General features: G+C 35.5%; 1 protein-coding gene across 1 annotated transcript in view; it reads right to left on the bottom strand.

Moving 5' to 3' along the window:
- The window catches only part of LOC108780018 (uncharacterized), a 108860-nt gene that overhangs the window by 81732 nt on the left and 13364 nt on the right, over positions 1-13764 (bottom strand). The window contains exon 3 of the mRNA XM_018547588.1: positions 5000-5138. Within this exon, the coding sequence (XP_018403090.1) occupies positions 5000-5138 (139 nt within the window). The remainder of the gene's footprint in view (positions 1-4999; positions 5139-13764) is intronic.

Raw genomic sequence — 13764 nt, 5'->3', positions numbered from 1 at the left:
CCTTATTTTTTTACACCCCTATCATTATTGTTTAACATTCTTTCTTTTTTAATACTATTCTATTATGAATTTTGAAGTATTTTATTAAGTATTTTTGCAAAAATTGTAAAGCTATATTTGGACGAGCATTTTAAAGTTCGAAACCCATGTCTCTGCAATGGTTTTCTCATTATAAATACTAATTTAAAATAAATCTCTTAAAAAATTGAAGAATGAACTTCAGTTTTGATGATGTGTACCAAAATAAAATTTGTTCTGTCAAATTTTTTTAATTATGTTGCAAAATATAACATTTTCTCTTTAAAACGTTCTACGGTCATTTTTCGCAAAGATACGTAACTTTGCTTCTCTTTAGCTGTTTTTAAGTGAGAGACACGCTATTTTTTTAATATACATCCATATTCATAATGTTCTCAAATACTAGTAAATCGGAAAACAATTAATAATATATATGTTGTTAATATTAATAAATTTAATTAAAATATAGACATTCTAGATGATTGTTTAAAAAAAAGATTAGGTGATTACTCCTGACTTGATATGTGTTATATCTTAAAAATCCATTCATATAATTAATTAATAACTGTTGTAGCAATAAAGTTCAAATAGATGACTCGTTTCTCATATTAACAATAGATGACTGAAAAGAGCATCTGCTTGTAACTTGTTCCCATTCAGATGACTCTTTATGTAGAAATGTAGAGAATAGCTAGTAAACTAGGCAGAAAGACGCTTCATTAAGCTACTCGCGTTCACGAGGATATATGCATTTTGCAACCGTTTCATACATTTTTTTTGAATGCTCCCTTTTCCTATGTTGTTCAAATACGCACATACAGTTATATGTACTCTTCATTATGAGAAATATCAGCGGCCCCAAAGGGTATAAAGCGAGCTGTACGAGAGTCGTGCTTTTTCGCAACTGCATAAATTATGCTCGTTTGCCTTGGTAAAAATTTACCAAGGCAAACGCTCTTGCGTACGAGCGATATTAAATTCTTATTCGCAAATTGTCGGAGAGATAAAGCGTGCACTTGACTTCCTTGTCTTTAATAATTCTGCCAAGTACTCGGTATTAACAACAGCATGAAATACCCATTAACGGTCGTGTGACGATGCACCTCGCATTTTTTAGAATTAATAAAAAAACAATTTCCCCGCGCGAGGAAATAGCTGGCGCCTGTAATTCTTTGTATTTTCCCCCGTAAGACTTCGCGTGCAATATTCGCGGAATTCATCTCCGAATAATATTTTTGCTGCGTGCGTCGCTTTTTTTAAGCATCGCACCGACACAAAAGGCCATTTACAAATTACGTGTCTTTCATTCATCGCAAAACTAATCCGACGCAGAATGGTACGCGAAAAGCGTTTCGAGGGCGTTCTCTCGAATTTTTTCATTGTATTTCGGAAGCAGTCGGCAGACTCTCGCGCCGTTTCAATTACTTTATGCAAACGTCGCGATTCCGTAATTTTCCGCCCGTATCGATCAACGCGACCGCCATCGTGTTTACGAAAACTCTTTCCTCGTTACAGGCCGTGTTCGCGTAACCATTTCCATCGTAACGCGATGTAGTTGTTTCGGGAAAAAAAAAAAATTTGACACAGCTCGATACACATCAACGTGCTTAAACAAAAACGAGCCTTACATAAAAAAGATTTTATATCGTTCCATTCAGACGTCGCCGATAGGACGGCTCGATCAATTTCACTTCGAGTATGACGTGAAACAACGTTGATGCTCGCGAGAAAACAATCAAATGCAGTCACGGGATATGCAAAATCTGCATTGGATCGGCACCGATCGTAACACCTCGATATTTTCGCCAGCAAATTCGGACTCGAGCGAATCGAAAACGGAGATAGGCTCGCACTCGCGAAAATATTCGACGGGACAGATACGAATACAGTTTTTTTTTTTTATGATGCATCGTGATAAACGATGTAAATTTTTTTCGGTCACAGGAAAGAAGGGGAGGCACCTTCGCCACGGATAGAAACAAATTTCGCCTAGTCGACAGGACAGCCCGTTCTCTTCGCACAGTTATGCGTTCCTCGTTTTCCTCTCTCTGGCTAGTTTTCGTTTCTTCTCTTTTCTCTCTCATCCTTTTTCATCTCGTTCTCTCGGTCTATGTCTATCAAATAGATCAAATGGCATACTTCCCTTTTATAAAATTATTTAAAATAAAATATATATTTAACGGTGTGAGTGCAAAAAGTGTTCATACACGAGAAATATCATTTAAAAAAACCTTATTTTTAGAAAGTAAACATTCATTGGTAATTTATTAATAAAGAATGTAAGATATCTTTTGCTAAAGTTTTTTTTTTTCAGCTAGATATAGACCTAAAAATAATTTTGTAAATTGTTTAAATCAATTTTTTGTTAGAATGTCAAAACTTTTTCTAGCATTATTTATTATGTTTGAGTTTCATGCGTAAGCATTTTGATGGTCCAACAAAATTATTTTCTGTATCAAAATAATTATGTAGGATACTTAAATTGGTTATTGAAATGTCAAAATCTCTTATAGTATTATGCTTGAGTATTCTAGGATAGACCGAAAAAATTGGATCATAGAATAAATTGGATTAAAGTAAATTTTGAGACAGTTAGTCGATATTTGTTGTTAATTTTATTTTTTTCAAGTGAGTTGTTTTTGAAACAAAGAAATAATCAAATTAATGACAATTGTCTCGACTAACTGTTTCAAAATTTACATTGATTCGATTTGCCCTTTGATCCAATTCGCTTCAGTCTACTCTACGTAATTATTTTAACAGTTAAATAAAATTATTTTCAGATCTCTACTTAGCTTTTTCAGATCTTCAGCAAAATGGTCTTTTCCGTGCGATATAATTTTTATTGTTATATTATAATATAAAAGAATATCTTTATAAAAGGCATACTTGAAATTAACGCAAACAGCATCGAGATATCAAAACTCAATGTTTAAATGAAAAATAAAGTTATTTCCGAAGTCGTCCTCGGGCATTTACTGTTTCGCAGATTTACAACCTCACCGTCCAATCTATGATATGGCAGTTTCGTCTGCTCGATAGGTATACAGTGCTTTATCCTGGACATGTCTCGTCACTCGCGCGTGATTTACGCGGCCCGGTCAAGAATCGAAAGCCGCGAGCGATAGCCAGAATTGCGGACGCGTTATTTTTTCGAGGGAACCTATTCATCGGCACCTATCGTGCCGAAACCGGCTTTTACTGTTGTCGTGGAAAAAGAAAAAGGGACACGTTCGTATGGCGCGACCATTTAATCGATCTCGCGAACCGCGAACGGAGGCGTTTGGCGAAGATAAATTTCGGCGTTGATCGATTCTCGGCGGTGCGATAACGGCCACTGGCGATAATGCCGTTTCCCTTCCGTGGCCTCGACAAAATCGAGCGTCGTACCGATTTATTTCTGGGTGGATTTTATTCGGGTTGCTGAATCGGGCAAATTAGTGTCGCCCGATGTCGTGCCGTTTTCAGCGAGAGGAAAACTTGATAAGCGCGTAGGCGGTTGCGTATTTTACGTGATTCGCGTATGAATTATAATGCACATAATTAAACGATTAATTGAAACATACAGATTTAATGGCGGCTGGAAGCAGCAGGAACACGAACGAAATCAGTGTAAGTGTGTTATCGTAAAATATCCAGCTAACCACGCGCAGCTTTCATCACTTAATTGCCTATATTAATGTCAAAATTAATAAAATTGCAAAAAAAATGCATGCATTTGTGCGATATATACATTGTATATTTTCAATAAATTTTATCGAGTTTATGTTTTAATCATTTTTAAATATGACAAATAATGTATATAAAAAAATAATCTCTCTATTTTTGTTTAATCTTCTATAAATAACTACGTATTATAAATAATAACAGGGATATGAATTATATGCTGCGGATTGCTTCGAAAATACACAATAATATTTAACGTAATCCGCAGCATATATTTTTTGTCGCAAACAAAAGAATTGTAATAAACACGGTGTGTGAGCAAGTTTTTATTAAAAGAAAATAAATTCTGCGTTTTTAGCGAACGTTTTGATAATACAGCAATGATAGATATTACAAAATATCGAAAAATATTGTAAAATAGGATGTTGTTTAACATCATTATATGCAAAGAGCAACGAAACGGCTCTGAATGCGTATATAATTAAAAAGTATATTTAGGTGGGAGAGCATTCAAGACACGAATTAATGGCGCGAGGATGTGTGGAACGGTCGGTGGCGCAAAACCGGTAGACAACTATTTTACAATAAAACAGCACGCCACACACGCGGGCGAAATAGTTTATCGCGTGCAGGTATACATAAATATTCCATAATGGCATATATTGTTGGCGGTAACTCAAACAGGCAGGCGGGAGTCTCTATTGGCACTCGTGAATTAATGAGATGGTGTAGAATTTTAGATATAACGGGAAAATATTACTACGTGATTACCAATTTATCATGAAAGGATTAGATAGGTTTAGATCAAATCTATTAAAAGTAACTTCGTAAGCTGTTTTTAATTAATTCATAAAATCCACGTAATTTTGTATAATGGATACATTTTTTTAATGCTTCACCGGCCAAGTTACACTTTAAATGCATAGTCGACATTTTGATTGTGAATGTTGGTATATAAATTTAAATTTGTAAAAATCGAATAAAATACAATACGATTGTTATAATAGTAAAAATTTGTTGTTATAAAGCGTGCAAGAATTTTCACAATTATGCAAGAATTTTTTTTAATTTTTATACAGTCTGGAATAATATACATATAAAAATATATATTGAAGCTCGAAGATCAGGCTGATAGAAGGTAAATTCCACACGATGAGAATTAAATAATGTAGGAAAAAGACACATTTTGAATTTTGTATTTTTCAAATAGCATTACTAAATTATCTCATTCGCGAAGTTTATTTTATAAAAATTGAGCGAATATTTTATAAAATAAAAGAGTTCACAAAAGGTTATGAAAGAAATGCATACTTACAGATCACAGTTAGATTGGCTGTCTGATAAGTAGTGGCAAAAGACGGCGCTTCGGTGGAGACTTCGCATTTGTATTGACCGGAGCTCTCCAAAGCGAGGTCCTTCAATCTTATCCATCTGTGCTCGCTATTCGCTTTCGTCTGTGGACAGAAAGAATACAGCAAAGTATTTGCTTTGCTAATGGAGAAGTTTTGTTTCGGGACGTGATGTTGTCGCGTAACGACGGATCTGGACTCGGACCCCACTCTGAAGTTTAGGGCTTTACTTACGCAATTGTGCACGTGTACTTTGCGTGCGCTAGATATTACATCCGAGACAATCAATGCTTGATTGTATTGGACGAGGTAATGGAATTTTCGAATATAACGGAATTCAATTTTTCGAATCGAGAATGTGGCTAGATACATACGCATCTTCAAAAGTTCAACATAAAGTTTGTACACTGATAAATTCATGTCACATATTATCCAATTTGAGAGTTATTTAATTCATTTGAATCGTTAAATAAGATAAAAAATTATATAGGACTCTCAAGAAAAGTACAAGATGAGACGTAGTTAGCGCAGTATTTAATACGCGAAATTGTTGTTTAAAAATATACTAATAGCTCATCTTAGATTCGGAAGTACAATATGTATTTGTATGTATTTTGAATCATCCATGGAACACAAAAAGATATATATACATATAATAAATTATAGTTACGTTTGTGCGAGTGTGCGACAAGAACATAGAGCAACCATGCTCTAACCAACAATAGAGCTATGACGTAAAAAGATCAGATGTTATTACCGAATAGATAGAGATCTTTCTCCCAATGTGATTATGGATGTTCTGATATTTGTGTTCTCTTAACTGCCGATCAGTTTGACCTACATAAGCTGCATCGGTCTTTATATGAAATTCTGTATACGACATTTTTCTGTGAATTGTTTGATAGTGGATCTTTCTGGACTTCAATAAAACTGCAGAGTTTATTCATACTATAAAAGGAAATTTTTTAGTTAATATTATTAATAGTTCTTCCAAATTTATTCCAAATTGTATTTACAAAAGGAATTGTAAACCATGAAGAATTTTTATTAGAATTTGAGACCGATTTATCCTTGTTTTTGATGGTTCTGTTTTTTATTATGTATTTTAATCTTTGAAACATAATATCGAAGTTAAAGTTTAATGGATAATCATTATTTAATAAAGTTTTAATAATTATTTCAAACATTTTTTTTTATAAAACTCCGGATCTGAAGGGAAAAAAGTGCTATCATTTATTAAAAAAAAGCCCTATCATTTATATCCATAACTACCCTTTCTTTGGAAAAATGGATGCCGAATAAAAAATTCAGATATCTCCCTGTAAAAATCTGCAAAGTCTTTTTGCTAATGTAATAGAAATATAAAAGTATATATAATCCTGAGTTTTTTTAGATTTTTTAAAGTCTAGAACAGTAAAAAAGACTTGGGCTGGACAAAAGGATGCAGATTGCTGACAGAGATAAAAATATAATTGCAGACGCGGAGGATTAAAAAATTTCTTTAAATCTCATTCTTTAATATTTAAGTATAATTACAAAAAGATTTACAGTGAATGCTATATAACACATACACGTGCGCGCGCGCATGAATTACAGATGCGTCATTAGGCAAAACATTAGTAAATAAAAAAATAAAATGACGAATATATTCTTTACATATAATATCAAGATTTTTCCTTCATCTATGCTAATATAAAGTCTTTTTTATTATATAAAAGTAGTATTTATGATTTTATTCCAAGTGCCTACGCTTTTCCATTTTTAAAAACCTGTGGATGTACGGTTTACATGGCTGCATGCGATCACTGTTCAAATAGTAATGCGTTCTACAGCTGGCTCTTGACAAGGTTAATTAGACTACCGCATGTCTGTGTCTGTCACGTAAGCCAGTGCTCAAAGAGTCGTGTGTCTAAATGATGGTCAGCGTGATGTTGTCTTCGCGGGTAATGTGCAACGGCCATTCTCCACGTGCAACTTCATTGATAGCCATAGTGGGATGGAAGACGTGGGGACGTTTGCGACTTATCGATAATTCATGGTCCGTTACCGGAGCCCGAGGCACGGTCTCGGTTGCTCTCGCATTAGGTTCGATTAGGTAGATCCGTGGTCCAATTAACTCTCCGCGATATGCGACGACGCAGGGAGCCCGCTTTCCTGTCCCGTCATTCAACGTCTAGGAAATCGAGTGTTCGCATCGATCGCCGAATGCTAATCGCATGCCAATACTCGCGACTTTGCGATGTCGCGTCGCGTCGATCATTCGACAACGATCCATCTATTGGATTATGAATATTTAATTCCGCGGTGGGTGTGCACTGAAAATCTAATTAATTTTTAATTCTAAAATCTTCATTTATAACCGTTGTGACAAGCTCGAATTTGATCACGATATAGTATCTAATAACGTTATCCAAATTTGATTAAAATAATTGAAGATTGAATCTAACTAAACTCGAATTCTCCGAATTTTAACCGAATTGTAATTAATTTAATTATGAATATGTTTTTGATCGAAATTAACAATAAATCAAAGGCTCGTTATACTGGCATATTTTTATTCATAGTGTACATGGGTGCACTAAGAGTCTGGTAATATCTACCAAATGTTGAGTGAAATGTTTGATTAATACCAGACCTTCTTTTGTAAAGATTCTTTATTATATACTCGTACAATAAAATTACTTATTGGTCGCAAACGTTTGGCAACAACTGTATATTTGATGTTTGTATCGCAATTTTAAATTTCTCCATCGAGGTTGACTCGTAATGCCTCTTGTGTAGAGGGAAGTGGATTTTATCGGCTGCTTTCAATATCGTCGTCGAGACGATCGCGCGGAGCGGTGTCGCACCTGACTCGCTGCTGCACGTCCGATAAAAGCCGTCTCTTTCGTAATTTCCGGCTACATTAACGGCATCTCCGGCGCAGCGGTCGCCTCGATCTTCTGATATTCTGATAATCCACGTGATCTCAGACGCCGAGGAAAATTGCCATTGGTAGTGACAGGCAGTCTCCACCCACGGTTGACTGTCCGGACTCACGGTGATGGCTAATTAAAGTGAATTAGGAATTTCAGCCCGTTCGTTATGTTAAAGAGATAAGAAACTCTTTGATTAATTTAATACCTATTTTTCCACATTTAAATACGAAAATTCCTATATTCGGTCAAAACAGGATCTTAATGCTTAAATATTTCTTCATGCATTTCCTTGCAGTTCTTTTTAGAATCGCTAATAGATTTATATTTTTTCATTGACAGTATAAGTGACAAGTATAAATTAAGACAAATTATTTTTTATTTTTTATAAGCAACTATTTTCTTTTTTAGATATTTTAATAGATTACAACTTTGATATGGGTCATAATATAATATTAATATAATATAATATAAATGTAATTCTCTTGGAAGTGAATACCTTATGAAAAAGACGATGTGTTTGTAGGAAAAATGTTTTATTCTATGATTGTTGCTATAGAAACAAAATATTGTATTGTCAAAAGATGCTATTATACAAAAATAAACAGTTTTGAAAGTATTAAATTTGCTAATGTAATAACATAATTAGAGAATTATTTTTATTACAATCGTTGATCGTCTCTGAAAGATTACGATATTTTTCTTCACAAAGGTAATCTCTGTAATAGTAGCAATATATTAAATGTCGATAGTATTTGTTTAATACTCAACATAAAGTATTAAAATATACCGATTGATTAGAAACATTTTATCGCTTCATTACACAAATCATTAGTTTTTAATAGATTTTACAATTTAAAGGAGTAGACTAGTCACTAGGAGTTCGTAATTATCATCTTTTACAGACGTTTTTTTAAAAGTATGTTTGCACGAACGAGGATAAGTCGTTGTCTAAATTCCACTCGGCGAACTTCCTGCTTCACGTTTACGAGAGACGCCTAACGCGCGCAAAAGTTTCGAAGTTGCATAATGCGCGTCCCGATGACACGACAGGATAGATTACGCTCGTAAACCGTTGTGGAAGGAACGCATTACGGCCGCGGGAATCGGGAGGAAGGAACATTTCCACAGGATGACGTTGATATTTATCGGTTCTTTTAATTCCAAGTTGTTAAACTGTTGCGTATGAATGCATTCAACGAAGATTGTCGGTCATAAACTGGTGGTGCTTTATTTAATGATGAGAAATACTCAAAGTTCCTGGATCGTTTGCGAAAATAGCTCTCGTGAAAGATTCACAGGCATCTCTTTAATAAACAGAAATTCTCATATCTGAAGTAGTTAGAGCTATGGCTTTTTCGTAATGTATAATAAATCCTTGCTTGATTTTTTCCCTTTCGAGAAAGCAAGAAACGTACAGTCTTCTCGTATAAAAGCATAATGCGTACATACGCATCGCTTTAACGACTTGGTCAAAATGCCTTTGCGTTACGAGCGTAAGATGTAATTCCTCAAAATGTGCGGCGGAGCTTACGTCGTGGATGTCGGAGAGAGTAGCGGATTTTAAGCTACGCGCGCGAGTTTCGCGGCATCGCGACGACTCGCATCTTCTAGCGCTGTAAGTCCGTAAGAAAAGCAAGAAAAAATATAAAAGTAAAAAAAAAAAGGAATAACGAGGCTGACGGGGACTTGCCGGCGTAATTTCCTCGAGGTAATAAACTAAAAGCATCTTTCCCCGGCTGTATGCCCTTCCACTGAATCTGCCCATCGTCTGTACAGGCTCACCTCACCTCGCCACGGCTTGATTCACCTCTCGGCTTGGTACGGCGTCGGACTCTCTCTCTCTCTCTCTCTCTGTCTCTCTCTCTCTATTCGGGAACAAAATTACTTTTACCGGCGGATAGAAGCTCGAAATAATTCGAGGGACGAGCGAGGAAGCGAAGTCGGAGAACTTAGGCAAATTCGCTCGGAGCCCTCCTTGACTTCGTCCTTTAAGTTTCGAAATTGTACACTGCTCGCGTATTAAGGGAAGAGGGCCGGGGCTGAGGGATGAGGGATGAAACTGCGCCAGTCCAAATCTCTCTCGAAATAGGATACGAGCAGATGAGGAGTCGTCTCGAAGTTTTCGACTCCCTTGATGACGTCGCGTTGTAAAATTAATCGCGCGGAGAGCGAGATTTAGTAGCGTGTGCTTTGTGGATGACGAAAAGATATCGTTTCGTGTTAACCAGCCGATCCGAATTACGACTCTTTGCATCCTCTTTGTAAGGAACGTGGAAGATCTTGCTTTCCAAAGGTTTTCGGAGTCGCTCAATTTAATTTTGATCTTTCTAAGTGAATCTAAAATTCAAATTTAAAAAAATAATCTGATTATTGTGAAATTCGGTTTTAGGAAATTCTTGATTTTCTTCTCGAATTTGAATACAGCATGAAAATATTGAATTTCAAAAGTATAGTATTTTCATGATGGAAGATATAGTATCAAAGTTCGAAAGTCAGTTTGGAAATTAGTACTAACTGTTTACGTAGCACTGATGAACTTCAAATAAAGCAAAACTTGAGACTGAAAATGTTACTTTGCAGTTGAAAACTTCCTAAAATCGAATTTTATAGTAGTCAAATTATTTTTTAAAATTCTGTCCGCTATATTGAATCTATTATTTTGAATATTTTGTTTTATCTCAATTCACATAATAAATATTATCAAATTATTTCATTAGCCAAGTTTTGTAAAAATTGAGCAAGCAGTTCATAAAATAAAAGGGATGATATCGTAAACGCGTGGGGTTACTGCGCCAGTCCATAAAGGATTAATAATCTCGAAGTTTCTGTCTAAGGAAAAGCAATTAAGGTGTTTCCTAAAATAAGCCAGACATATCCTAGATATTCTCATGGATTATATTTTAACCAAGACTTTTGTTATTAGCTACTTTTCTTAGATCAGATTTTCCCTGATGCTGACGATAAGGTATTCTTAGTTTCGGAAACGAGATGCTTCCTCGACTTTGACTTTGTCTTCATTCATCGCGTTGCGCTCCGGAAGTCCACATAGCCAAAGTCGTTGCTATTAAAGAGAGAAAGGATTTAAGGGAAGAGATTCGCGATGTGCCTTGTTATTGATGTTGTCAAGTATCGTTATGCTCTTTCTCTCTCTCTCTCTCTCTCTCCCTCCCTCTCTTTTTCTCTTTGTTGTGTGCTCCTTAGTACGATACAATCCGCTGTTTCATCAATTGAATTTCGCAACTTCGTCTACTTACTTTTGTCGCGACCCTGAAGAGGGCTCCAATCTTCTCGAGAGATAGACGGAAATTATACAAAAGGTCGCGCAACAATCAGCCTCTTCTTGGGAGTACGCGAGGAGAGAACGGGGATAGAGGTAGTCGGTTGCAGACGCGAAAGTTTTCGAATTCCGGATAACGAGATGTTGATTCGCAACTTCTTACCGCGGCTGCAAGTATAATACTCGGGATAGGAGGCAGAGGGGAGGGTAAACCTTACTCGACTAGCTGCAACGTCCTCGCTAATCTACGTCGCCGAATGGAACCTCAGCTCGCTCGACACAGGAAAGATGCTCTTAGGTACTTTCCGGAAAACGCGAGCGCCATAGTAATTTGTCTTTCGGCTGCACGAGACGTTATTAAAGCGGAAGTAGTCGCAGACACGCAACTGCGAATGCGCGACGAGTGAAGCCGTTTTCTTACTGCTATTCTCGCTTCCAATTCTATTTTATCATTTGTATTATTTTTTTATAATTTTTTATTACACAACACGAATAAGAGAACGAGATTCCTTCATCGTTTATCATTTTCGTTGCAAATTTCCTATGATTTCGCTGAAAATAGAGTCGTATTTAATCTTGGGTTATAAAATAATAAATTATAAAGTGCGACATATTAATATTTAACGTATATTATCTTAAATAGCAAAAATTCTCTGACTCTATATTCTTTCCATATTTTTCAACGATCCTGGATTGTCGCGCGCGCGCGCATGAATATAAAACGATTTTCTAATATGCTTCAAATTACTGACATTTTTCTCAAATGTATCTAGATATTGATTTTTAAACTTTTTAATTCAATGATACAGAATCATTGAAAAATATATAGAAAAAGAACCAGTGATAAATATATTGTTTCTCTTTAAATTTAAAATAACACGTGTTAAATATTAATTTATTATCTTACAATTTAGGATTTTTTAAAAATATAATTACTTTAAATAAAATCGTAAGACAGCGAAAATGATAAACGACCAAAGAGTCTCGTCTTCTCATCTTTTTAATATGTTTCGAATTACTAACATTTTTCTCAAATATTTTCAAATATCAGGTTTTATGATTTTTAAGCATAAACGTGAGAGAATGAGAATTTTTGATCATTTATCATTTTCGCTGCCTCACAAATTTATTGAAAGTAATTATATTTAATATCGAATTATAAAATAATAAATTATGAATGCATTAATATTTAATATATGTTATCTTAAATTTTAAATAGAAAATCTATTTATTATTGGTTCTACATTCCCTATATAATTTTCAGCGATTCTGGACCGTCGAATTAATCAAATAACCTTCATTACTGGCATTTTTCTTAAATATCTCAAATGTCGACTTTTAAGTAAAAACGGTTTTTAATTGAACATTGAATTCAATTAAAAATTACGAGTCGATTAATCAAATGATCATGCAAATGTTCATTTTATGATATTTTGCTACTATTATACTTTCACTTCCGACAGAATAATCTCTCTTTTTCAGAGTGAGTGAATTAGTGGCTGTAATATCGTAACATTGTTGTATCCTCGTTCTATTGTGGCGTAAGATAATTACATTTATTTGATCGTAAACTCGAACTTCCTTCCACGGGTCCAATGCTCGCGCACATATACGTATAACCGCGGCTCTGTATTCAATTCTTTTTATTACCGTCGCTTTTCAATGTGTTTTTCGTTGGCATTAATACGAGGAATACTGTTCCCTCTGGTATGCCGCTTTTTAAAACGTACTTATGAAACCATACCCGTCTTGTGGAGAACCGCTGAGTTACATGGCGCGTTAACTTTGAATAACCCATAAACCGCCATTTCTCTCCGAATCTTTATTCCTCGCTCTGAATTTCCAAGGATAAAAGCCGCACATGAACGAATGTCACGACAACAGCCGTTAAATTCCCGTGGCCAGCAATGACGTTTAATCGTCGTGTAAGACCATGATAGACGGACATTAAACGCGTGAGTGCGTCCGCGATTGTTGCAATTATTCGAGCGAACTGCCGACCGCTCGGATTAAATACAATACAATGGGATTCGAGTCGTCTGATTCGCAAAAATGTAAAAAGGGAGACAAGCGCGTTTTTTTCATTCTGAACTTACAAGATATATCGCATGCATTAAGCGTTTAAGCTCCGTGTTCATTATTTTACAATTATATATGACTGTTTTTGAGAAAATTATACAGAAAATTCGCGGTGAGAACGGTTGAAGAATCTTGTCCCACAATCCGCGACTGATAAAAAAATTGTGAAGGATAATGCACCGTGAAATTCGTACTCATGCGCCATGCGTCCTGAAGATATTCATCTTCCCTATTCACTTTCATCTTCGTTGAATTAACCTTCCCGCGGAATCCATTAAGCGCATCCAAAACGACGTCCATAGACTCGTCGCTTAATGGACGGATGCGGACGTGTAATGGATGTTGTTGGTTCTATTTGCTCTCAGTGAGTATGAGAGAAACGGAAGAAAAAGAAGTAAGAGAGACGGAGAGAGAGAGAGAGAAAGAGAGAGAGAGAGAGAGAGAGAGAGAGAGAGAG

The sequence above is a fragment of the Cyphomyrmex costatus genome, unplaced genomic scaffold (genome assembly GCF_001594065.2).
Source record: "Cyphomyrmex costatus isolate MS0001 unplaced genomic scaffold, Ccosl1.0 scaffold664, whole genome shotgun sequence".
NCBI classification, from domain to species: Eukaryota; Metazoa; Arthropoda; class Insecta; order Hymenoptera; family Formicidae; genus Cyphomyrmex; species Cyphomyrmex costatus.
This window is presented reverse-complemented; position numbering and strand designations above follow the sequence as displayed.